Genomic DNA, 26,353 nt, shown 5'->3' with positions numbered 1-26,353 from the left:
AATATAGGAAATAATGTAGTGCCTGTTTCTCTTCCTACAATTTCGTATTTGTCAAGGGGAGAAAAGACTTGTTACTGCTGACATTTTCCCACCCAGTTACATGCTTCTGTGAATCTCTAAGAGCAGGAAAGGCATCCCAACCCCTATGGAAAACTCCTCCAACTCTGAACAGTTTGTGTACTAAAGGAGTAGAAACTGATTCTGTATCTTATCTCATAAAGCTGCAGCCAAACATGGGAGTCACTCACTACCACCCAGTTTATTCATGTTTGTTAACTTAGGTGGTTTTATTCTGCCTTGTTCTAAAATAGCCAGGGAAAATGCTGCATAGTGGTTTCTGAATATTAAAAAGAAAAAGAAAAGAAAGTAAACAGTCTTAATCATGGCCCCAGTTCTGATACAAAGCAGTGGAAAATGTGCAGCAAATATATTTAACTCTCAAATGCCCATGCTTATGTAAATAAGAATGCAGGATGTCCAAAACTATCTTTGTAAAAGAAACACAGTTCATCACTATCCATTCTACTTAGAAAGAAAAACAAAAACAGCAGAATATATGCTTTCTTGGCAATAAACTTATATTTGAATATCATAAATACTTCTCATATTTTAATGTTGAAAATCCTATGTGTATAGAAACATTCTCTCTTTATAAGTAACCAGTTTCTACATTGTCACCCTCTTTTTGCTGACTTTGCTCTTTGCATCCCTAGAGGCTTCCGGGCAAAGGTAGGGACAAGACCTTCATTCGAGTCAGTGAGGGCAACTTGCCCAGTAGCTGCAGTAAAACATCACATGCAGTCAAATCAGGAAGAAATCTGACCTAACTGGAAGAAGTCTGCTATTTCAGTTGACTCTGAATCTCTGAACGACAGAAGCATACCGTTTCTGAACTGTCCCATCCCTAGCAGAGTGAACAGCAGTGTAGGAATGCCCTACATGTTTGGCAAACATTTCTTTATTAACAAAACATGTTTAGCAAAGCGAACACATACCCTAAACGAATTTACATCAGGAGAGCATGTATTGAGGTCTGGGATACTTCAGTATGGTTTTCTAGGGTGCTAAAGTAGTTCTAAAATAGTTGCAAGAAATGACAAATGATTGAACATGACAAATGTGCTAATTAAATGATTCTGTCACATTCTTTAAATCAAGTCTTGAAGAAATAACTAAGAAATCCTTTGCCAGTCTGAGCCCATATTCGTATGATAGCATTCTCCAGTTTAGACTGGTTTTCTTCCTGCCCAGTCTGAAAGAGGAGGTTTTTTAGTAACTGAAGACTGAACACATTTCAGCTGGTCTTCAGCTCTGGGCATGCAGCAGAGTTTGTTGCTGTTTGTTTTGTTTTGTTTTGTTTCTTTCTCCCAATGGCCTTCCCTGTCTAGACTGAATCATCTCTTCTGAGTGTATGATCTTTGATGATTTCCTTCTCTCTTTCTTTCCTCTTTATCGACAGGAGTAATAGCGGTGGTGATATTCATCATCTTCTCTATCATCGGCATCATGACCCGGTTCCTTTACCAGCATAAGCAGTCACACCGCACTAACCAGATGAAGAAGGAATACCCAGAAAATTTGGACAGTTCCTTTAGAAATGACATTGACTTGCAAAACACAGTGAGCGAGTGTAAACGGGAATATTTCATCTGAGAAACTGCAGGGTCACCTAATATTCTCTTTCGGGTTGTTAAATTTTTCTCCTATCTTTTAATTTTGGTCATTCTCCTTTTCCTATCTGTTTGCCAATTATTTTTGGCACATACCTGTATCAACCACAGCATCTATCCCCTTGATCCAGCCCGGAAGACCAGGCAGCTATGGCCACTGCCTTCCTTTCTGACAAACTTATTGTGGTGATAATGATCACTTAAGAGACTGACTTTACTCCTCTAGACAAAGAAGAGACACATGTGTGCACATGTGCATATTTAGTTCTGTGTTTCCAGTTTCTAAGTAAGATGCACTTTTTAGTTCCACAGCCATTCTGTCTTGCATTAAACCTCGGGCTTACTTTGAACCTGAGCTCTGTGATTTAGGCGTATGACACTCATCCTTGACATCCTCCTTCATCTCAAGTTCATTCCTACCAGGGAACTCAGGGTAAAGAAAGAAGATGCTAAAGGCCTGGTTCGCTTCAGTGGCACTTTCAAAGGAATAAGAGAAGTTTGTTTTGTGTTGATTTTCCTTACCATCGGATGCCCATTGCCCTAACTCATCACCCTTTTTCACTTTGACTCTTATCCCCTGAGTATTTCAAATATACAATCCCTGATAGTAGTGAGCTATTCCTTTGCTCCTTTCTTACCACTCTCTCCTGGGGCTGACACTTTAGAACAGCACACAATAGCATAAACCTAGGGGAAGCATGGAAAATAGTAGCTTGAAACTAGGAGGTAAAAAAGAAAGCTGCTAGGAAGTAGATGTTCTATAACTTCAAAAATGCCTCTTCCAAATTTTTAAGAAATGTTAGCTAGGTTATTCCTGGGATTATTATACTGAGGTATATATATACTGCAGCACAAAGAAATTCTAATAAAAGTCTAAAATAGTACCTAGTTCCATGAAAGAGCTTAAACCATCTTAACTGAGCTTTAAAAACAAACAAAAACAAAATAATAATTTTTAAAAAACTGCATGAAAGAAGAGAAATACCAAGCAGGATTCTTTCCTTCCATCCATTCACCAAAGATCTTGTGAATAAAGTGAATGCAGATTTCATGTTTTAAGGCAGACACAATGACCCTCCTCTGTCCATGGAGCCATTCTCTGTGACATTCTGGGTACACTGATTGATGGGGCATTGTGGTTTGTCTAGCGAACCCTCACTGCTTAGTTTCAGAGGAGACCATAGGTTCTACAGTACATCACATTTTCAAGTCATCTACACCCTATGTATATAATGGCCCCCACACACATCTTTTTGTAGGCATAGACTGCAAGATAAGATGATAGTAAGTTTCAGGGTCTTTGCCCCTCTTGATAACTAAGCTTCAAAGAAACACAGTCATTCCTTCAAGAAGGCATCTCGAACTTATCCACGAGGTGGTGGTAAGAATCCTGATCATTTTTTGCTATGGCAATAGGTCTAACTTTTTGCCTCTGGGCCATCTTGGAGAAAAAGAGAAGGGGAAAATAATATCAATCCTCCAGAATGCTGGGAATGCCAATATAATGATCCACAGATGTGGAAAGTACTTGCCGATTCTCTTTACAAGACAGATTCGGTTTGGGAAACAATTAGCACATCGCAGTTTGCCAGTCTTGACAGTTAGCAGACATTCCATCTTGTCCATAGAGCATCTATCGCCTCTGATTATTTAACATTTCCCTGTGTGGCCAGGCTCCCAATGAGGAACTCATTAGCTCCATCTCATTTCAAATCCATTTCAGGCTTTTCTTTCAGTGTCTGAGCACATGGGTAAGGATTCAGCTTGTAATCATATTTCTCAACTTTATGATGTTGTTCTAAGTATATATTCTCTTCTTAAAACTTTCTGTGGATTCTTAATCACTTCATTATATCATTTTTCTAGTAAATTTATTTAAAGTGATTCCAACATGGGCATCTTTTTTTTTTCCCTTCCAGCTTTTTTAATAAGATGAATGATCCACTAATAAGAGGAACTATCTTTAAATATTGTTTTATCCTGTCCTATCCACCCCTATTTCCAATTTTCACTTTTGAATTTTCTATTTCCATAAAAAGGCTGTATAAATCAGGCTTTTGCTTGGGTACAGAGTCCTTTGTCCCCTGAAATAAAAAAAATCACCATGAAGTGCAGTGATTTTAGCCTGAAGCATCTCCAATAATGAATTGGAAAGGCAAAGGAAGGTGTGAGTAATAAAACTGGAACCCCTCATTATTCAAGCCTCTGAAAAGTGAGGACTATATTTTGCTGACATAGTGCTGACAGAAGAAATGGAGAACTAGCAAAGGCCGACTCAGAGTATTTGCTTTCCCCATCTACTTATATATGCTCATAGGTAGTTCTGTAGGGTGAAGACTCTGTGAAGCTCTATCCTTGCCACATCTGCACTGCAGAATCCACCAGCTCGCCTCCCCGCGTATGTAGACGATGTATACATACACACAATGACATCACAGACCCAGAAACCGATGCCAAGACAGTGCAATCAGCACATCACTCTTACAAGTAGAGTCTCAGGGCTAAAGCAGAATTACATTTACAGGGTTGGATTATTTCATAACCCCAGAACACTAACTTTCATTAGATGTATATGGAAACAAGCAAGCTGCTCCCTCCAAAGCAAAACACAATTTTCACTCAATAATAAGTGCTAACTCTGCCTGTCTTTCCTCAGTGGTACCAAATCCATGTAGTTTTGTGCAATTGTTCAATTGTGTGAGTGTTTGGATCTTTGAGCGATTATAATCTAAAACAAATAGTCGTTGAAAACATTCTAACCCCTCCTTAACCACTGGGTAAGAGTAGTCAAGGTTCCTGACATGCTCTGCCATCTGGACCACCATAGTCCTCCACTGTAACCCTCAGTCATTGGTAACTGCTGATTACAAACAGATTTTATGGAGTGTGGTCACTTTACAGCAAAACCAAAAGCACTGTGCAATTTCACATTCTAAGGGGAATATTTTATTGATACAATTCCCACCAAACAAGCCTTTCTTTTTATGTGAACAACAGGACATTTGCTTACCCTAAAATATATTTAGCACCCACTGCATCACTCATTGTGCATATAGGTTCGACTGCCATGGTCTCTATGAGAATTCATCTAGAGAATTAGACATTTGTCACTTCTCTAGATATATATTTATGGATAGCTTAGCCTCTTCTATTCACTCTCAACTTCATATGGGAGATTTTAGTTTATTTATTCATATGGGACTGATTTTTTTTTAAAGTTTCTATGCCCTTTAGTAATAACAGAGAAGATACTAACCTGACTTCCACCCTCTATTAGCCCCATGCCCACCACAAGGTAGCAGGAGCAGGATTGGAACAAAAGAAATAGATTGTTCCCTTTCTTAATTCATCATGAAGTATTTACTGATGCTCAGTACACCAAGGGTTGCAATAGACATGGGCTATACAAATATAAATTATACCTTGTTCTTGCCCTTGGAGGAGCTTAAAGTCTATCAGGGCAGGTATATATTATTGTAATAGGGGTACACAAAAAGTGTTATAAAATGTAGAGCAAAGGTCCTGCACAATCATTTTTGCAAAGCCTTAGCTAGAGACTTAAACAGATAAATTTATGGAAAATATTCATAACGTTTTCTTGTATATTCCACCTTCAATAAACTGCTTTGTTTCTCTTCCTCAAAGCAAATATCTATCTATCCAGATATTATTTTCTGTAGAGGGAGATGGATTAACTCTTTAGGAACAGCAAGAAAAGATGATCCTTGTCTGTAAAGTACCTTGGAAGAAGCCCAATTCTCTCCATTCTTTCTTCATTTCAGGTTGGGGGATTCTGAAAACCCTCCTTCCCATCAGTCAGTCCTGACAGTGATGGCTTGGGGACTCTCCATGGGGTAGGGACAGCAATCTCTACTTCCACTCCCTGCCTCCTCTTTGTTCTGTTCTTTCAAAGCCATGTGTTTATGACCTCTTGCATCTCATTTGCTCTTCCGAATGTCCCTTAAGATTTCTGCCATCCTTCCACCCCTCCTAAAACCCTTCTTTGTCCCCACAAACCATTTGACTCTATTTAGAATGATCTCTGAAAACCAGATGAAGTATCTTCAAGTAAATAACTGACTAAAAGTTGTTGTCCATCTAAGTGAGGTCTCACCTCCGTGCCTTGGGTGAGTTTTGCCAGTCCTGAAAGTCACACCTGTATCTTCTCTGCAGGAAGCTCATTCACTTAGAGGAGCCACACTGGGAGGCTAAAATAGAGTGTCTTCTCCAAGATATTCAAGGAAATAGAAATCAGGCTGTTGAAATCTTTCTTATAAAAAGCCTTGACAGTTTGTCCACGAACGCCCTGGCTTCCTTTGAATTCCCCCATAGCTGCAATCCATCAAATCCACATTGTAACACCAGCCTGCCAAGGGGAATTTGAGACAGTGTGTAGCTCTGCTACTCATTTTTTTTTTTAACCTAAAGGTTTTGACATACTTAGGTTTCATTTATCCTACAGGTCACAAGTGGACGTAGTAAGTAAAGAGGTTTCCTTGTTCCTGCAGATGTAAAAGTGGTTAATGGAAGAAGGTGTAAGCAAACTCCAAACTTTCAGAATACATGGAGGATAACTGAGTGCTATTTCATGTCTCTCATGCAGTTTGAAAACGTTTTCTTTAAAAGACACATAGTGTAATTGAATTTCTTTCACATACTGTTCTCGGTTCTTTCTCAATCTGTCCTCCCTTCCCCTCACCCATTCCCTTACTTGGTGAACATCTAGTTTGTAGATTTGGGTGTCCCCAGTTTTCATCTCTGCTCCCACAAATCCTGAATAGTTGAACCCCTTAAAGGGAAAAACAGTGTAAACAGACACACAAAGACTTTGTAAAATAGGGCTGTCAGTCAAGCTTTCTCCAGGACATCCTATATACACATCTGTTTAGTAGGGATAGACAAATTTCCTTTTGACTTGGCAGTTATTTGAAACCTTCATATAAGGTTTTAATATTGAACTCTTGCTATGTTTGAGTGATTTTTCTCTTATTTTGCATTAAGGTACTCTGAGGAAGAACAGAAAAGCACATTTTTTTTTTAGTGAAATATTGTACTTTGTAAGCTAGTTGTCTGTCTTTTGTAATGTTTATAGACTACAAGTGGCTGAACAGACATGAACGAGGATGAAGGCAAAAGCTGGTGTTGGTGTTTTGACCACACCTGCCGAGAACAGGTTGAGGAGGAAGAGGGAATCTGTGGCAACAATCAGTGACTGCCTCAGGTGTGGAGGGTCATTGCTCCCACCATGGATCAGTGGCAGCAGCTCTTCCCACTTTCTTGGCTCCTTATTCAGGAGTCCCTTCAATACATTTGGATCATTGTCTTACACATTAGGGAAAGAGGCAATATCATGGGGTATGCATGAAGAATTCATTACCTACCTTTGCATGACATTTTATTGACCCTTCCCAGCCCTACTCCAACCACATCTTTTTCTTTTTCACTATTTTTATTTCATCCAGATTTTCTCAGGATGCTTTAGTTGCTATCACCACAGTGATCTACCCTGCCCAGGTTGAATACCCAGAAACAATTTTAAGGAAAAGAAAATGTCAAAAAACTCTTTAGATCCACTATCTCGAATCAAAACTCCCATGTGTGGAAGGCTTGAGGTCCTGAAATCAGTCTAGTGGTCCTTCTTTCCCCTTCATTGGTCCTGCCATAGGCATGACACATTATAAAAAGATATGATACTCTCCATCCCTAACAGTGAATACTGTCAGGGACCCACCATCTAACACTATTTGGGAACACTGGCTTTCTCAATCATTCCCAGTGACACAGGGAAAATTTTTCAAAATACCAGGATAAAATTGGGAGAGCAGTACTAGACCATGACCAAAGGCGAATCTAAGTGTTTCAGTAATTAAATCCTGGTATTTTCATTTGCATCATGTTCTTGCATGCCTCAGATGCCAGCAGTAGCCTCAGAGGATATGAACAAGGTTCTGGGCATGCAAGAGGAGCATTGTATTTCCCTGCAGACTCATTGGAAGGCCCATAAGTAGAAACTTTCAGTGAAACGTTAAGGGATAATATTAACAGGCATCTGCCTAGTCATATTTGTCCATTATAGTCAACCCCACCCTGAAGGTTTTACATGAAATATTAACTAGTCTCTTCTTTTTGAATGGCAGTGTCAACTTGTATAACCTTGCCCTGCCTTAAATACTCATGCAAAAAATATCAAACCTTGCTTTAAAGCAGGATAGTTATATAGTGTAATAGGGACTTTCCAATTAGTGAGGTCCAACACCAAGACTTTTCTCCTTCTGAAGCTGGTAGTTTACAGGCCTCCTGATACCCTGTGCTGTCTTAGGCTGTCACTTCCCTCAGTCAACTGGAAGAGGCGAAAAGGGTGCAGGTTGTCATTGGGAATACAAGTGCAGGCTAAGGGCAAACCAAGAGTCTGCCTCCAGGATTTAATAGGTAAGGAGTCAGCAAACATTTTCTGTTAAAAGCCTGGATGTTCTATACTTTAGTCTTTGCAAACCAGATAGTCTTGGTTGCAAATACTTACTTCTGCTCTTGTAGCAGGAAGTGGGCCATACATGGACAAAGAGGCATGGCTGTGTTCCAATAAAACTTTATTTAAAAAAACAGGCAATAGGTCAGATTTGGCCCATGGACTATGACAGAGCATTACCATGCCCATTTCAGTTGGAAGATCAGTCTCTCTCTGGCATGGAGTGGCCCTCTTTTTTGAGGAATTAGAAGGAGTGGGCAGATTATTTTTAACAAATAAACAATAAAATGCAAAATAACCTCTCCCCCTGAAAACTATGTGTCAGAATTTTTGTTATGGCAAAAGCACAAAACAGGTCACCCACTTTTGTAGATGTGCTAGAGTCTAACTTTTCCTTTGGACCTTTTTTGTTCTTAAGACAGAATCCCCAGTGATGTTGCCTCATTCCAAGTCAGTTTTGTAGACCACATAACATGTCTTAATACACTGTATGGGGAAAAATAAAAGTTAGCCTTAGATTTATTTGTTTTCTATGGTTACTGTTGTACAGAAGAAAGACTTAAACTGTAAATAATGTATATTTAATAAAGAGAGAATTTTGTATGATTTTGTGTGGAAGCCAAATGTGTCTTGCTGTGTTTTCTTGGGTTAATGAAGAGTCAAACAATTAATCCCTTAGCTCCCATTCTCATCCTTTAGACCATTAAATCCCAGACAACATGACCTATGGTGTTCCTGGAGAAACACGAAACTCCCACTCCCTGGGTTTATTGATTTCAACAGGCCTGAAAGTGCTGTCATGGGCTGTCTCATCACTCAGCTGAATTATACTCTCTTGCATGCCTGGCTCAAATGTGTACAAGAGCAAGCTCATTGACTTAGTCAAAAGTCATGTTTAGGCTCTGGAGTCATCCTGGTTTCAGCTGCCCACATGAAATCCTGGGCCTCTGTTAAGCCTTTATTAGGACCCATTTCCAGTAGCCACATTTCTTATCTCACCTTGCCTTCTCTTTCTTCTCAGAGCCCTAAGCCCAACTGTACTCTATGTGTTTGAGATATTAAACATCCATTGTTATGAAATAGAACTAACTTCATATGTTGCTTATTAACACTTCTGTATATAGGGTAGTCAGTCAACAACTAGAAATTAAAACCTGGCAAAGTTTTTTAGACAGGAAAGTGACACTGTCAGATTTACCTTTTAAAAAAATCACATCTAACTTCTCAATGACGAACAGGCCATAGGGAAACAAGAGGGGAGGAGGAAAGAACAGTTAGGACCCATCACTCTGATGGAGAAAAATGGTGGTTTGGAGTAGGGCTGTTGTAGAAGAGACAGTAATAGTAGCTGGTCCAGACAGAACCCAGAGGGCTTGCTGATGAACTCAAAGGAGATTGTGAGGGGAAGAAAGGAGTCAAGAAAAATTAGAATTCAAGGCTTAAGCAAACTGAATGGTCAGGAGCAAACAGCTTTGTTTTGGAGAATGGTGACTGGGAAGTAGGAAGGGTGGATCATGAATTCAATTTGGGATTTTGTTGAGTTTGAGATTCTGACTAGGCAATAAGTGGAGGTGTCAATCGGGTATCTGGGTATATGTCTGCAGTTCGGGAGTGTGGTCTGGTCTGGAGAGACACATGGGAGACCTATTTATATGTATATGTATGTAGAGGTGTACACATATATGTGTATGAATGTGAGTGAGAGAGAGTCTGGGTGAGAATATCCAGAACATGAGTATAACTAGAAAATAGAGCATGATCTGTTAGAGAAGAAGGAGCCAGACACTGAGGAAGGTACAAGACCAGGTGAGTAAGTTGGAGCCCAGAAAACCAAGTGCTTAAGTGGGAAGAGGTGAACAGTCCTTAAATGCTACTGAGAAGTGCATTCTCAGATGAGAATAGATAAACAACACGGGCTTTAGCAAGATTAGAGCATTGAAGACCCTTCTTAGAGCCATTTAATAAAGAAGTGGAGAGTAAATACAATTTGGAGTCATCTGAAGGGATGGAGGAGCTAGAGCGAAGAATGGGATAAGGCTCAAAGCCATACTTGTAGAGATGCATAGACATCAGAGCCAGGCAAACCACCAGGGCTCAAATCCTATAAAATACTACTTTCTAGTTTTTTGACTTGAAATAGATTAACCTCCATAATCCTTAGGTTTTGAAGATGTAAACTGGAAAATTAATAATAAAATATTTAGAGACCCTGAGTATCAAATGAAGTAATACCTGCAAACCACTTAGCTGTGTATGGGGCAGTGGAGCCCTCCATAAATACTACCTGTCATTATTTATCTCTTTGACCTTTCCTAATGTTTTAAAAACAAATGACACATATCACACAGAATTTAATACAGCCAGGCATAGAAAAGACAGTTGTGCTTTGCCCTGCAAGGAGGCTCAGTAGTAGTTTGCAAGCAGACTGGACTAGAAAGAGGTTTTGACTTCTAGCTCTGGCTCTGCTATAAATGAAATTTTGAGATGTCTTTCCCCACAAAAGTGGGTACATAATTGTAAATAATGAAAAAAATCAATTATCTTAAATGTTTAAATAGTTTTTCATATCAGAGAACTTGACCTCACAGACTTTTGGCCAGAAAGTCAGGGCTTCATATTCCAACTCCACCAATTAGTAGCTGAAGGACAGTAAATAAATAAGTCCTTTCTTATCTCTGAGGTTCAGTGCCTCATCATTCAATGGATTTTAAAACAATACTCAGGTACTAAAAATATATTAGTTTCCCTATCCGCTTTTTCATGAGCTGCTTTCTAGTCACATGATATAATCGGAGAGTAACATGCAAAGTTAATGAAGAACTGTTTCAATCTTATCCACCTGCCATATCTGTATTTGGTTTAAACCTGTAATATAAAAGAGAAAAAGATGGGGCGCCTGGGTGGCTCAGTTGGTTAAGCGACTGCCTTCGGCTCAGGTCATGATCCTGGAGTCCCGGGATCGAGTCCCGCATCGAGTCCCGCATCGGGCTCCCTGCTCGGCAGGGAGTCTGCTTCTCCCTCTGACCCTCCCCCCTCTCATGTGCTCTCTCTCATTCTCTCTCTCTCAAATAAATAAATAAAATCTTAAAAAAAAAAAAAAGAGAGAGAGAAAGATGTCTCTGAGTCCAAACAGACATATAATATGGGGGAAGGGGCAGGGAAGGAATAACTTCATGGTATTTTTAATACGATTTTTAAACTGTATGTGAATTTTCTTTGTTCATGACGGTTCAAAAAGAACAAATCTCCAAGGGCCAACATTTGATCAGGTGGATGAGGTCACAGAGTCTGCACATCTGAGACAGGTTGTACAGTCTCTGACACCAGTGTGCCGGCTGCTGAAAGCTCAGGCTGGAATGTGAAGTCCATCCGTGGGGAGGAAACACCATCTCTAGCTAATGACAACGTTGACTAACCAAAAAGGCAAATCCACTTCAGCCTCGCCCTCTGAGGAGCTCCAACTGTTCGAACAGGCCTTACAGAACTAAAGCCTGTCTTAGAGCATGTCTTTCACTGAACAGAGGAGAAATGCCATCAAGGGAGAACACAGGAGGATGCTCCTCACGAAAGGGCAGGTGGTAGCTCTCAAGTCCCTGACACTTCGGTTGGGAGAGTGTAACTACTTGTCCTTGTCTCCCACGGCCTTTTGTTGTGTGCAAAGCTCTCATTTAAGAGATACTGACTTTATGAAGAAAAGTGGCATGAGTCAAATATTCTCATGCAATAGTAATGTAATAATAAAATAACTACCAATTGCTGTGGACTTAGTGTACATCAAGTACTTATACGCACTACCTTTTTTTTTTTGTCACAATGAAACCATCAAGAGGTATCGTTTTCCTCCTTTTTCAGATAAATAGATCTAGCATAAGAAAATTAATTTGCTAAAAGAACTACATAGTCTTTGATGATACAGACACTTGGATTCAATGCCCACTCTCTTATCTGTGTAGCTTTAGGCAAGGGTCTCACCCTGTTTGTGACTCAGCTTCTCATCTGGAAAATAGGAATGTTAACACCCTTTTCACAGATTTATATAGGTAGTTAATAGAAGAGTAAGATTTAACCAATTTCAGCCTTAAAATCACATCTAGCTATACCCAACTACAGCTAAAACAAATTCAAATAATAGATTTTGACCTGTCTGTCCCTGGTTTCTACTGCTCAATGAAACCAGATGAGGGGGGCCTGAGTGGCTCAGTCAATTAAGCGTCTGCCTTCGGCTCAGGTCATGATCCCAGGGTCCTGGGATCAAGCCTCACATCGGGCACCCTGCTCAGCGGGAAGCCTGCTTCTCCCTCTCCCACTCCCCCTGCTTGTGTTCCCTCTCTCACTGTATCCTTCTCTGTCAAATAAATAAATAAAATATTAAAAAAAAAGAAACCAGATGAAAATCTCCAACTAAAAAGATAAACAAAAAGGCCATAAATAGCAAATTGAGTGTTTCTCAGACTATAACCATTTACACTGAACCAACGCTGAAACTGAGATACCAATAGAGTATGTAGGAATCGTTTTGTGTCTGTAGGAAACTCTCTGTGATGTACCTACTCACCCAGCCAACCCCCTGTGAATGGGGAATGTAGCTGATCTTTACTTGTTGAATGTCTTGAGAGGCAGAGCCTCTTCTGAAAGATAATAGCATTATTCAATGTTCATTTAAAACCAGGGCCCATAGAAAACATTTTGAACACAGAAACTTACAACAGATAAAACCAAATGTTCCCTTCCAGTAAATAGGCAGAGATCTCCCACCAGCCATGGCACCATCTTGGAATTCTGGTGGGATGTTCATGTTGTAGTGTATTCCAATGCTTGTGAATCTTCCCTTTGGGTGTCTATGAAGGAGCTGGTGAGCTTATTAAGGAAACTTTATGATGTGACATTAACTGAGAGCCTGCAGTGTGCTAGATGCTGAACTTCCCATTTATGCCTTTTTATTTAAATTATAAGGAAAGGCAAAGTGGGAGTGGGAGAAAATATCCATCATATACAGCAGGGCCAGATAGTAAATATTTTGGAATTTAAGTATTATTGTCTGTAGCACTCAACTCTGCTCTTTTAGTATGAAAGCAGCCATGGACACTGTGTAAGTGAATGAGCATGGCTGAATTCCAATAGAACTTTATATATGGAAACTGAAATTTAAATTTCATATAACTTTCATATGTCATGAAATTTTATTCTTCTTTTGATTTTGTTCAACCATTTAAAAATACAAAAAAAAATGTGCTTAGCTCACAAGCTATGCAAAAACAGACAATTGGCCAGATTTGACCCATAGATCATACTTTGCAAACCCCTTAATTAGACAAACACTAATTGAATTTGAAGTTTATCCCCTCTTAGTGTGAGAGGTGGAGATATAAAATATATGCTTGTTTTCTTTGGAGACCAATACCATGAAAATGTACACAGAATGTAGAAAATAAAGCTGAGAATGTGGAGAGGTCTCTAAGAGGTGTGGGATTCAAGAGATTAAGACTGCTCTTTAGTTGGTTGAATGGGGAGGGGTGTAAAGCAGAGGGGTTCCTTGGGCCACAGCTTTGACAGGCATGGGCTGGATGACCTCAGTTTCCTGCTTACCTCAAAATGTTGCCATGGAAATAAGAAACAAAAAAGGCTATGAATATGAAAACACCTGTTATCCAAAAAAATATATATAAATGTGAGTTACAATAGAGACTCTTTGTTATAATCTTGTTTGTTCAGCTTGAGACACCCAAAGGAAGTTTGCAGAAGCCACAGGATGTGACCAGATTGCACATTTAATTGTGTGATCAAGTTAAATAGGTTGAGCAACTGTAAAGGGAAATAAACATTATTGTGGAGAAAGGCAGTTTTGTTTGATCAGCATAGATGATGTTAATGTATAGGAAGATCCATCAGATAATTTTAAGCTTCTAAAACTTTGCACTGTTTATGGGTAATGGGTATATAGTAAGATATTGATTGCTTAATCCCTTGGTGAGGAATCCCTGCTGGACTTTGTGGAGTGGCTGGGACACTCCAGCTGGTGACCTTGTCCAAAGTTCCTAAAATGATGGCCTGTTTAAGACAGCATTGTAGGGATGGTGAATCAAATTCTATAATCCCAGATCTCCATTGTTGTGTTGGGATAGACAATACAGACAAGATAGCTAAGCAAAAAGAATAAAGAAAGGCTTTTTAAAGATTAAATTTAGGAAGACTACAGCTAACAAGATGATGCTAAGCAAAGGAAGTGGAGGAGGAAAAAAAAAGATGAAAATTTACATAAGACAATTGGTCAAAAAGTTTTGTGCTCTTCTAGAAAAGAAGAGCTTTTAACAGAAAACCATAAAAATCCTGAGGGTTTGCATGACTTTTTTCACTTCTTACTTTTAACAAAATTGGATGTGAATTTTTCAGTTGAATAACTGTCAGTTTTGTTGCAAGGTCAAATCTGAATGTTGAAAGATAAAGAAGAACCAGGAACAGTGTCATATTTAAATCAGAAGAATTGAATGCCATGCCCTTCAGCCTTTCAATGGGCTTGGCCATGATACCTGGCATTGACTCTAACTACCTGTTCTAAAGAAGGAAACGTTCAGAAAAGTCAGAAAAAAAAAAAAGGTGAAGAAGAAAGAAGAAAGAAGGAAGGAAGGAAGGAAGGAAGGAAGGAAGGAAGGAAGGAAGGAAGGAAGAAAGAAAGAAAGAAAGAAAGAAAGAAAGAAAGAAAGAAAGAAAGAAAGAAAGAGAAAGAAAGAAAGAAGAAAGAAAGAAAGAAAGAAAGAAGAAAGAAAGAAAGAAAGAAAGAAAGAAAGAAAGAAAGAAAGAAAGAAAGAAAGAAAGAAAGAAAGAAAGAAAGAAAGAAAGAAAGAAGAAAGAGAGAAAGAAAGAAAGAAAGAGAGAAAGCAAGCAAGCAAGCAAGAAAGAAAGAAAGAAAGAAAAAGAGAGGGAGAGAGGAAGGGAGAGAGGAAGAAAGAAAGAAAATCCTAGCAAACCATCAAATAACTCATCTGGGGTAACCTAAAATGGCATGAGATGTTATGTATTAGAACACAAGACTCTGAAAGAAAGTAAAACTTTTTAGGCCAATTTAATTTATTTCAGCAAAAAGGTACGAGAATATAAGAATAAGATGGAAAGAATAACAGCCATCTATCTTCTTTTCAAGAAAGATTTGATCAACTCTCTCTCAAAAGACTTCTCAGTAAGTGATGACAGTACAAACCTTAGTATAATATGTTGGTAGAAAAATAACTGACTTTAAGAGTGATTATTTATAACTCAATCTCAACTAGGGCCATAAATGTTATTTAAGAATAGTTAGTCCTAGATTATGTTATATTTTAAAACTTGTGATAGCTCTTCTTAAGAAATTGAGAGTACCAAATATATAGATGAACCTCACTGGCAGAATTATTAATATAAAATAAATAAATATATTTCAGGATGATATTATACACTAACCAAAGTATACTATTGGGAAAAAAAAAAAAGAAAAGGTGACACAATTTGATGAACCTGAGGGCATACAACAAACACACTTATATCCACAAAGGGGAAGGATTTGTATGGGGGGAAATAAACTGAGGTCAAAAAAGACCATACTTTAATGTAAATTAAAGTCAAAATAAAGAACTCTTTCTCCTCTGTGTAGTATTCATAGATGTCACAGATGATGGCCCTTCAGCTTTTCTCCTATTGCAACATAGGTATGCCTCTGTTATTAGGACTTTGCTTACCAATTACCTGTTTCCATGTTTGCCTGTCAGTCTCTGAGCATTCAACCCTCCCTTATACACATAAGGGAAAACATAGAAAATATAAAAGGCTTTGAGCTACTCCATTCATACTGTTGGATGGATCAATGGTTAAATGTCAGACTAAAATACCATGACAACTCTATGGAGAAATGTGGGACAGAGAGGTTTGTGGTGAGTGCTCAGAAAATAATATAAAGTATTTTAAAATATCTCCCATGAAATATTTAGGTTTAGATGAAAACAAAAATGAAGTAGAACATAAATCCCTAAAATCTTGAAGAGAAGAGAAAGAAAATTTAACTATTATTTTTACATTCTTGTCATCAAACATTTATTGAATTTCCTTACATTGAATTTCATAACTGTCCTTTAAATGTAACCTCATGTTAAGGAAAGCATTTAAAAAGTTTCAGTTGATTATTAACAACTGATGAAGAGACAAGTCTTCCACTCAATCTATTACAATACATTCCAGTAGTAACATGGTAGGCTTTCACAGAAACATCAGTTATTAGGTTGTTCATTGATATAATTTTTGTTTGATGATGATAAAAATAAGCACTAATATTAAAAACACATAGTGTTAAAAACTCACATATCTACCAGGTTTTTAATAGTCTGGTAGATATGGGATGACTGATACTGGTCCTGGATTTGAGGGCATTAAGATTAGGCTGAGGGGTACCTGGATGGCTCGGTCGATAAGCGTCTGCCTTTGGCTCGAGTCATGATCCCACGGTCCTGGGATTAAGCCCCACATCAGGCTTCTCGCTCAGCAAGGAGCTGGTTTCATCCTTTCCTTCTGCCTGCTGCAACCCCTACTTGTGCTTGCTCTCTCTGTCAAATAAATAAAAGAAAAATCTTAAAAAAAAAAAAAAAAGATTAGGCTGAGTCAAGGTTATGGGTAATTAATGTGGTACCATCTAAACTGTGGTTTGCAAAAGACTTCCAATAGCTGTGCATATTAATTTCTATGGAATATTAAAATACTATAAAAATAAAAAGTATTACATGAGTAAATAATCTTTGAGGAGTAAAGCATATGCTCCAAATCTGGTACTTCAATGTATGTGGGCAAATTGTAAGAATCTCCGCAGTGAAGAAATACAATGAACTTTGTTTATCCCATATACACCAATGTTTTTGAGCATGGAACATTTTATCCCAAACCCCATTAATTAACTTGTATTTATGAAAGTGGACAGTACACTGGCCCAGGAGCCAAAATGTCAGTGGGATCCTACCATCAAATTCATTCCTGACATATCATTTGACCTTGGACAAGACACTTCTACTTTTAGCATCACAGTTTCCTCTAATGTAAAGTGAGAGATCTGGTCCACATATATCTCAGAGCCTTCACAGTTCTCCAGCTTGAAGACACAAAGGTCTTGACAGAAAGGACACTATTTCCTCCATACTGATTTTTCATCATGAGCCTAAGTCAACCCTGAGAACATGTAACAATAATTTTAATGAAGAATGAAAGTAAGGACTGACAAAATTAGTTACTTTAAAAAAATAGCATAGATGAGAAACATTAAGAATTTTAAAATTGGGTCCTGAATGTGATAAAGAATTTGAACCAGCTGATTCTGAAGGGATGAACAGGAAAACTTAAGAGTGGTATACAGAGGAGAATGCAAGGATCAGGCACATCAGCCTCAGGATTGTAACATTTTGGCAGAAGACATCAAGAAATGTTCTGTGCAAGACATGACATCATCCACAAGGTGAAATACACCTTCTCCCATCCCTGTCTACTGGTATCACTATTAATAATCCCCCAGGAATCTATTTTCTATGGATCAGTCCACCCTTCTTCAACTTATATGTAAAAGAGGACTTCAACCCCCTCCATTTTGACCTCAAGTTTTCTAACTGATTAAGTCCCTTTTTCTAGTTTCTCTGAACTCCAGCAAAAGACCCTGTGGGCAAAGAATCCCCTGATGGACCGATACTACCCTCTCAAGCCATAAGGACTGCTCTGAGCCAGCAAGACCCTGCCCATGATTGACTCCAAGGCAGTAATCAATGTAACCTTCACTGCCCACCTGCAGGTACCCACTACCTTTGCCTCATATTTTCCTTTTAGAAACCTGGAATTATTTTTGGCATCTTAGAGACAGTCTTTGAAAAGCTAGTCTGCTGTCTTCCTGGTGTTGGCCTCACTGAAATCAATTCCTTTCTTGTTTCTCCATCACTCATTTCTCTGCCTTTGTATTTTGTCAGTGATGAGTGGCCGAATCTGGTCTGTTTAGGACCCCTAGAGCCAGGTGCTCTTGTACCCCTGAGCCCAAACTATACATCTTTATTAGGTTATTAAAGCTTATCTGAGGGCGCCTGGGTGGCTCAGATGGTTAAGCGTCTGCCTTCGGCACAGGTCATGATCCCAGCGTCCTGGGATCGAGTCCCACATCGGGCTCCCTGCTCCTTGGGAGCCTGCTTCTCCCTCTGCCTCTCTCTCAACCTCTCTGTCTCTCATGAATAAATAAATAAAATCTTAAAAAAAAACCTTATCTGATTAATTAATTCCATAGGTTTTAGTTTCATGGCAATACAAACTACTTATTTTTATTATGTTATGTGAATGACCATACATTACATCATTAGTTTTTGATGTAGTGTTCCATGATTCATTGTTTGCAGATAACACCCAGTGCTGCATTCAGTATGTGCCCTCCTTAATACCCATCACCAGGCTAACCCATGCCCCAACCCCCCTCCCCTCTAGAACCCTCAGTTTGTCTCCCAGAGTCCATAGGAGTGGTGGGAGGGTGGCTAGGTAATACAAACTACTTTTGTTTGTTTTACTTAACTAATAGCCTGAGGAATTAAGGAAACATCATTTTCCTCAATATTTTGTGATAAATACTGTTTTCCCCAATTTCCCATCGACAGCAGCATCTTCTGCCCTACCATATGTTGAGTGACTATTTCAGATTTTTACAGAATTAAGTAGAAACATTCTAATCCCCATTTTCCATATACAGAAATTGAAGATAAACAAGATGAAGGCAAAAGCCCAAGGTTACACTGTGAAAGGGTCAGAATTTGAGTCCAGGTGAGTCTGAAAGGATGAGAGGGAAATCTGAGAGAGCAATGTTTGGAGAAGGTGAGGCATGGGCACATCACCAAGCTCTGCCTTCCTTCCCTGGACCCTGCCTTCCTTCTTTGTTACACCTCCAGGCAAGGAATGGTCGTAGTTACAAAATGTCTGTATGAGCCATGGAATGACGTTGCCTCCTTTGTCTTGACTTTTTTGTCTCTTTCCTTGGTCACAAATGTAGGCTAAAGACACCTAATTGTCACAACCTGTCCTCACATCTTTTTGTCAGGAAGAACTTCCTCACTGAGTGTATTCAAATGAATAAAATGCCCTTACATCCTTGGAACCTCCTTCTGGCAGGAGAAAAGACAGGACAAGGACACTGAGGAGATAATGGGCCAGAGAAATGGACCCAAAGGGGGATATTAGGAGAATTAGTAGAATTCAGATGAAAATTGAGAAGGGCTTAGTCAACATGGTGTTCTTTCCCAGTTTCAAAAATTTGAATATTCAGAAATTTGTCAAACTGAGGAGACTTAGTTTTAAGTGACACTTTTCTGAATAGCTCAGTGGAAACTAGAACAAACTGCCAGATAAGATCACTGCCCCTGTAGCTTGATTTGAAACAGATTAGAGACATCAACTGGGAAGATGAGGGTGCATTTCTGCACAGAGAAAATGCTTTCCTCAAGTTGGAGAGTGAAGCATGAAGCAAAAAGATGACAGGGCTGTGACTTAATTGTCAGAAATTTACTTTGCACTTTGCAGTAATCTCAAATGCTTGAGAGATGTCAGAAAGCAGAATATGGTATTAAACCTTATCAAATAACAGAAAATGAACACTGTTTCATAAAGACAGGAAGCCCCTCAGACTGGGCAGAATTCTCTTCAGGAGCTATGTGGCTCCAGGCCAGGCTTCTGTCATCCTGGGCCTCAGTTTCTTCCCCTTGAAATGAAGGGAATAAACAAGATGTGCTCTGGGGTTCTTCCCCCTCAATTTATGAGTCTGTTCTGAGAAAAGTGAAGTCCAGTGAGAGAAACATTTTCAGAAGATCTGGGGAAGAATCACAGGATACAAATAGAACCACTTCCCCATTAAAAAAAAAAAAAAAACAAACAAGAAAATAAATCTTAGCGTCTCTCATGTTCAAATTCTGAAGTGAAAATAATGATCAGTTAATATTTTCTTCTAGCTAACAGCCATAACAGTGACAAATTGTATTGAGCTTATGTTCTACACACTGTATGTCATACATTATCACTAATCCTCATGATATTTGTACAAAGTAAATCACTGCATTCTCAATTTGCTGAAGAGAAAAATCTAGTCTTCAAAAGGTCACATAACTGTTCCAATTTCTGCTCTTCTGGCCATTTGGAAGAAGGAGAAATCCAATGCAAGGTGATATGACTCAAATTTTCTTCAGAGTAATCAACACCACTATATTCACCTCTTTGTCCCATCTTAAAAAGAGTGTCCCAAGAGTAGAAAAAGACAAAATTGAGAGATGTAAGTTTAGGAGTTGGTACAAAATGGCTGGTTAACATGAACTTGGTGGCTAATTCTGAAGTTAGCACACTCAGAAGTGATCCTCACATAACCAGTGAGTTGATTGGGGTTAGGATGGAAACACACATTAATAAATTCTCTGAAAAAGTTTCAAAAAATTAAAACCAAACCAACCAACCAAACAAACAAAAAACAATATTGGGCATCAATTGAAATCTTAAAATATTAAGTGTTGTGCTAAAACCTTTATGCTTATTGTCCCTCCAATCCATCAGTTCCATGGAATAGGTATTATCTTTTTCTTTCCTATTTCTTACATAGGGAAGCAGAGTCTTAGAGAATTTAAGTACCAAGGTCTTAGAGCAAGGACTCCAGGACAGGTCTTGAATCCAAATCCCATGATCTCAACCACTGTGTTTTACTCCATTCAGCAGCCAGCATAAAAATATACTCCGTGAGAAAGCCCAGACTGAGTCTGGTATTGCCAAGTTTAGCTCTTAATGCTGGGTAAGTACATGCAGACTTGTGTTTGAGGTGCATGCATGCAAAGCTGGCAATCCATGAAGAGAGTAAATGCTTTGCTCTGGGTCAAGCTTCCAGACAAAATACCCAACTCAGAATCCAAGTTAAAGACCCTTGAACCTGTAAACTGGCTGTTTTCCAAACATAGAAGTCACTGACCTAGAAGCCAAGCAATAGCCACATTTCAATGGTGATGAAGAGGACCTGTGGTCTCAAGAGCAAACTAGCTACTGCATTATTGACTTTTTAACCATTGAGGGCTTAACCACCATCCACTTTTCTTTTTCTTTCTTCCTTTTTTTTTTTTAAACTTGGAGCAAAATGGGTACTATGACTCAAATTGTAAAAACAAGACATAACTATGCTGGGTGCTTGCTGCTCTGCCTATCCCATCCCCAATCAAATCCCAAGGAAAGGCACAATTCAGGTATCATAGGATTGAAGAATCTGGGGTTCACATAGTTTAATTCATTTATTTTTCAGACAAGAAAACAGAACTATCATGCAACTTGCTCGCCAAAATTGTTATTTAAAATTTATGTGGGTTTGGGGAAGACACTGAATTTGTCTAGATACTCAGGTGTTTCATGTGTAAAAGGGAGATAATTGTAATAATCAGGCCTACAGCATGGGGTTGAATCAAGAATTAAATGAATGAAGAGAAATCATCAGGACAGTACCTGAGACAGAGTTCAGCAAATGTTGAACAAATTTCAATTCACATCAAATATCTCTTTCCAAGGTCTGTAGAAATTGCACCTCCTCTATGGAACTCCCCATGACTACTTAAGTCCACGTGGGATTTCTTTCTCTGGCTACATATTACTCCAGGAAATTTACCACTTAATTTTACATTTGTAAGTAGTTTATGTATATACAAGCTTTTGGTTCTTAATTCCAGATTCTCTGCAGGATTTATACTGAAATGTTTCCAGTGTCCCCCCATAGTGCCAGCTTCGATGCCTAAGTCATAGTAGGTACCCACAGCTAACTTTTAATTGAATAATTAACTTTTACAATCATCTAACCAACTTAGAAGCCACAGCTGTTTTAAAAAGTAAAATTGTTTGATAAGTCTTATAATTAAACCAATTATTCTCAGGCCCACCCACCTCCTCACCTGACTTTAACAGCCCCAAAGAGAAGGCTTAAATCTATTTCAGTTGTTTCTTCTGGCATCATCCCCTATTTTTCTAAATAACATGTTTCTGCTGCTAATTTTGACTTTTTAGTTTGAGATATCACTATGATTTCCCTACTATAGAAAATGAGGATTTAGCTCTTCTTTATAAACTCTCTACCATCCACCCAGAAGAATTAATGCACAATTATTGGTTATATCAATATTCAGTATTTATATCATTGTGACTGCATAAATATTAGCCAACCGAAGGCAATTACTGTGTAATAATTGCCTTTATTCTCTTATAAATCTCTATTTTCTCATGTTTTAATTTGCTTGATTGGCCTATCAAAAGTTTATCATCAAACTGCCTAAGGAGTGAATCTCCTTTCACATCAGGTATGCGGTTTCATTTCATCCTTCCTTCCTGAAGCCTTTGATCTGCCTGCTCTAGTCAAGACTTCTGCCCTCGGGCCTGTTGCTGAGCTATTCTCTGGGGGTTCCCCTTCACCATCATCTAGGAAATATGACGTATCGTGCTTTATTTTGCATTATATCCCCTTTGTCTGAATACCATGACTACCCTACTTTTTTTTTTTTTCACTCTCTCATTCGGGGAGACTGTGCACTGAGAAAAAAATATGACAAGAATGGAAAAAAAAATAGACCTTGCTTATATATAAAGCTCTAACTCTTTTCTCACACTTGGTAACTAGCTAGGTGAGGGACAGAATTTTTAGTTTGAAAATATTTTCCCCTAGAATTTTGAAGACATTGCTGCCTCTGATAATATAGGGACTATAAAGTCTTATCCGATATACATTCCTCATTCAGTGTAGAATGGCTGCTTATTGACACTTTCCAAAACCTGTCAGGATTTTCCCTCTGTTGCTTTTCTGAAATTCCATGATGATATTGCTTGGTGTGAGTGTTTTTCCATTCGTTGTGCTTTGCCCACAGCAAGCCCCCTCTAGGCTGCAGCTTGAAAAGCCCAAACATTCTTTCATAAAATTCCTCCTTTCTGATTTCTGTCTTTGTGGAACAAAATGATTTGGGACATCTGGGTCTGATTCTCAATCTCTTTTCTTTTCTTTTTTTTTTTGGTTTAGTTTTCTATCATTTCACTCTTTATTCTTGAGTATTTTCCTTAGTTATCAATCCTGTTTTTGAGCTTTGAATTTCTACTATCATAACTTTGTTTTCCAAGAGTCCTTTTATATTATCTTGATGTTTCCTTATTATAGCATCCTGTTCTTTTTTTAGTTCATTTTCTATCTTCACTCATCAAAATTAACAACATTTTACAAATACAAGTTTCAGTAAATCTACAAGTTTGAGTAAAGATTGAGTAAATTTGGCATTGTAATATAGTTTTGAGAAAAACTCATGAGGGAAACCTGCTTTCAGATATTCTCTGTTTAAACTAGATTTGCTCAAATATACATTTGCAATGCATGTGCAAAGAAATATTCCTCTCCAAAGGTATTAGTGAGAAAACAGGAGGGCTCTGGGGAGAGTGGGCCAACCAGTCCCTTCTCTTCCTGGGCCTGTCTCACTGCCCTATCCTCCCAAAGAGCTGTTAACCACACTTCACACCATCTCATCAGCTGACACGTTGCTGTAACATACATAAATGCAGCACTCAAGAGTACTTGCCAGTTGTCTTTACCAGAATTGTTTTCTGGACTGAATTTTGTCACCCCCTCCACAAATGTTTATATTAAAGCATCATCCTTCAGAGTGACTGTATCAGGAGTTAGGGCCTTTCCAGAGGTAATTAAGGTTAAATTAGGTGATAAGGATAGGTCCCTAATCCATTAGGACTGGTGTTCTTATAAGAAAAGGAAGTGACACCAGAGAGCTCTGTCTCACTCTTCCTATGAGCACTAAGGAGAAGTGATGTGCCCTGGCCATCTGCAAACCAAGAGGAGGGTTCTCATTAGACATCTGTCCTGACTGCACCTCCATTTTGGACTCCCAGACTCTAGAACTATGAGACAATAGATATCAGTCCTTTAAGTTATCCAGGCTGTGGTATTTTTTACGGCAACACTAGCACACTAACACAGTTATTTAATAATCAAATCCAAATTTCACAATCTACTTCATAACTGTTCTATCCTGGGTCTGGGAGTGGAAGTGAATCCAACCACTAATTTCTAGGAATTATCAGCTTAGAAAGAAATTGAGAATATCCATTCTCTACTCCTGGTACAAAACTTTGTCTCTACGACTTTCTGATGAAACTCTGGAGTTACTTTAGGCCCCAAACAGAGTCTCATTTCAGCAATTTAAAATGTCCAGAATCAGTTATTAATCAAAACTTTAATAGATTTAAACTTAAAATTCCTCTTTTCCAAGCAAGTGTTGCTTACTTTGAGGGGGTGATGGTGGTCTTCTGTTTTGTTTTGTTTTGTTTTGTTTTGTTAGTTTTCTTTGGTCAAATACTCCAGGCTTTGAAGCTGGTGTTCCCCACTCTTTTAGGGGAAGGCAGAAGAGGTAAGTGACCAAATGGATCCCAAATGGATTCATTACACACATAAACTTGAAGAATATGTTAGGAATGGGTTGGAATTATTCATGCTTCCTCCTGGTGCCATGCCCCCAATGCTATAGAAAACAAACAATGATCACATAGTGATGAAAACATGAAGAAATAGAACTTCAGTTATTTCAGTGTAATCAACTGGAATTCTTTTTGGATTAAACTTTTCTTCAGCTTTATTGAGATAAAATTGACAAACATTCTATATATTTAGAACATGATAATTTAATATACATATATTGTGAAATGATTACCACAATCAGATTAACTAACATATCCATCAAAAAATGGGAACTATGTTCCATAAGTACAAAATTTAATTCATACATGAAATGTTATTCATATACAAATAATATTTTTGAAATAGAAATTTATTCTTGTAATTTGTTGGCCTTTCTTTTGTACTGCAATGTTCACTTTATATTACCTTTATTTATTTTTTGTTTCTTATTGGCATGATGCAAAGACAAAGTTCATTAAAAAACATTTTAGGGGCACCTGGGTGGCACAGTCAGGTAAGCGTTGGACTCTTGGTTTCAGCTGGGGTCATGATCTCAGGGTTGTGGATTGATCCCCGTTTGGGGCTCCATGCTTAGCATGGAGTCTGCTTGGGACTCTCTCTCCCTCTGCCCCTCCCCCTTCCCTTCCCTCTCTCCCTCTCTCTAAAATAAATAAATAAATAAATAAATAAATAAATAAATAAATAAATAAATATTTTTTTAAAAAAGAACACTTTCATTGTCCATATTTCCTTTTCTGTCTTGATATTATTTTTATTGAATTATCAATACTAAAAATGATTATGTCTAATAAAGGAAAGGATTGATTAAAGAAAAAAAAAAAAAGGCTTGCTGCAGTTATAAATGAAGCTGGTTGTGCCACTGGGCGAAAATATAGCATTGTCCCTGACTTAGCAGAAGACCCTGAAATGTCTACACCAGAGGTGCATACTGTCCTCTGCTTGCTTCAAACATGAGCCTTACGCCTCCTCTGCTGAAACCTTCACCAGCAGCTTGTTCTAGCCATGGCATTTCCAGAGCAATTCCTCTACATCGACATCAATTGCCCATGCAATTTCTTCTAACTGGAATTTCTGTTCCCAGTGTTCATCCCTTGTGAATCCTTACAAGGCATTAAAGATTAGAGGCAGTTTTATCTTCTTCATGAAATCTTTCCTGTCACTGCTCTGAGAATATTGTTCAATCCCTTATCTGAGCCCCACTGTACTCCATAAATAATTCTCTACTGACTCCTATATAATTTGCTCCTTTTTTGTGAAATACTTCAAATATATCCTAAGACCACATTAATTATATCCTTTTTGTGTAATATTTCCAATATAGAAAAAATATCAAATTCTCATGTATCAAGCAACCAAATTTAACAAATTGTAACACTTTGTTATTTGGGGGTCAGATCTTTTAGTTATTATTATTTAATAATAATATTATTATTTGAAACATAAAATGTAATATAAACCATTGAAGATCATTCTTCTCATTTCCATTTCTGTCCATCCATTGATAAAGGTAAACAATATTCTAAAATTGATACATATTTTTCTGAATGATATTCTATGCATTTATTATAAGTGTGTGGCCATAAAATACCTCACTTTATGCCATTAATGTATCTATGTTAAAAAAATGTATAATATTTATATACATTGGTGATTTCTTCTTTCTTCTTTTTTGATTTTTAATTAAAATAAATGGTATCATAGTGCTCATATCCGTCT

The 26,353-nt window shown here is 38.1% G+C and overlaps 1 protein-coding gene across 1 annotated transcript in view; it reads left to right on the top strand.

Annotated features, from left to right (window-relative positions):
- Positions 1 to 8,748, top strand: part of CNTNAP5 (contactin associated protein family member 5) — an 819,371-nt gene extending 810,623 nt beyond the window's left edge. Inside the window, exon 24 of the mRNA XM_064586403.1 lies at positions 1,460 to 8,748. Within this exon, the coding sequence (XP_064442473.1) occupies positions 1,460 to 1,653 (194 nt within the window). The 3' untranslated portion in view covers positions 1,654 to 8,748. The remainder of the gene's footprint in view (positions 1 to 1,459) is intronic.
- The last annotated feature ends 17,605 nt before the right edge of the window (positions 8,749 to 26,353 follow it).

Source organism: Mirounga angustirostris, unplaced genomic scaffold, assembly GCF_029215605.1.
Source record: "Mirounga angustirostris isolate CCGP_5_RB_7025 unplaced genomic scaffold, mMirAng1.0.hap1 SCAF_3, whole genome shotgun sequence".
Lineage (NCBI taxonomy): Eukaryota > Metazoa > Chordata > Mammalia > Carnivora > Phocidae > Mirounga > Mirounga angustirostris.
The sequence above is the reverse complement of the archived record's forward strand: the minus strand, read 5'-3'. Positions and strand labels throughout refer to the sequence as shown.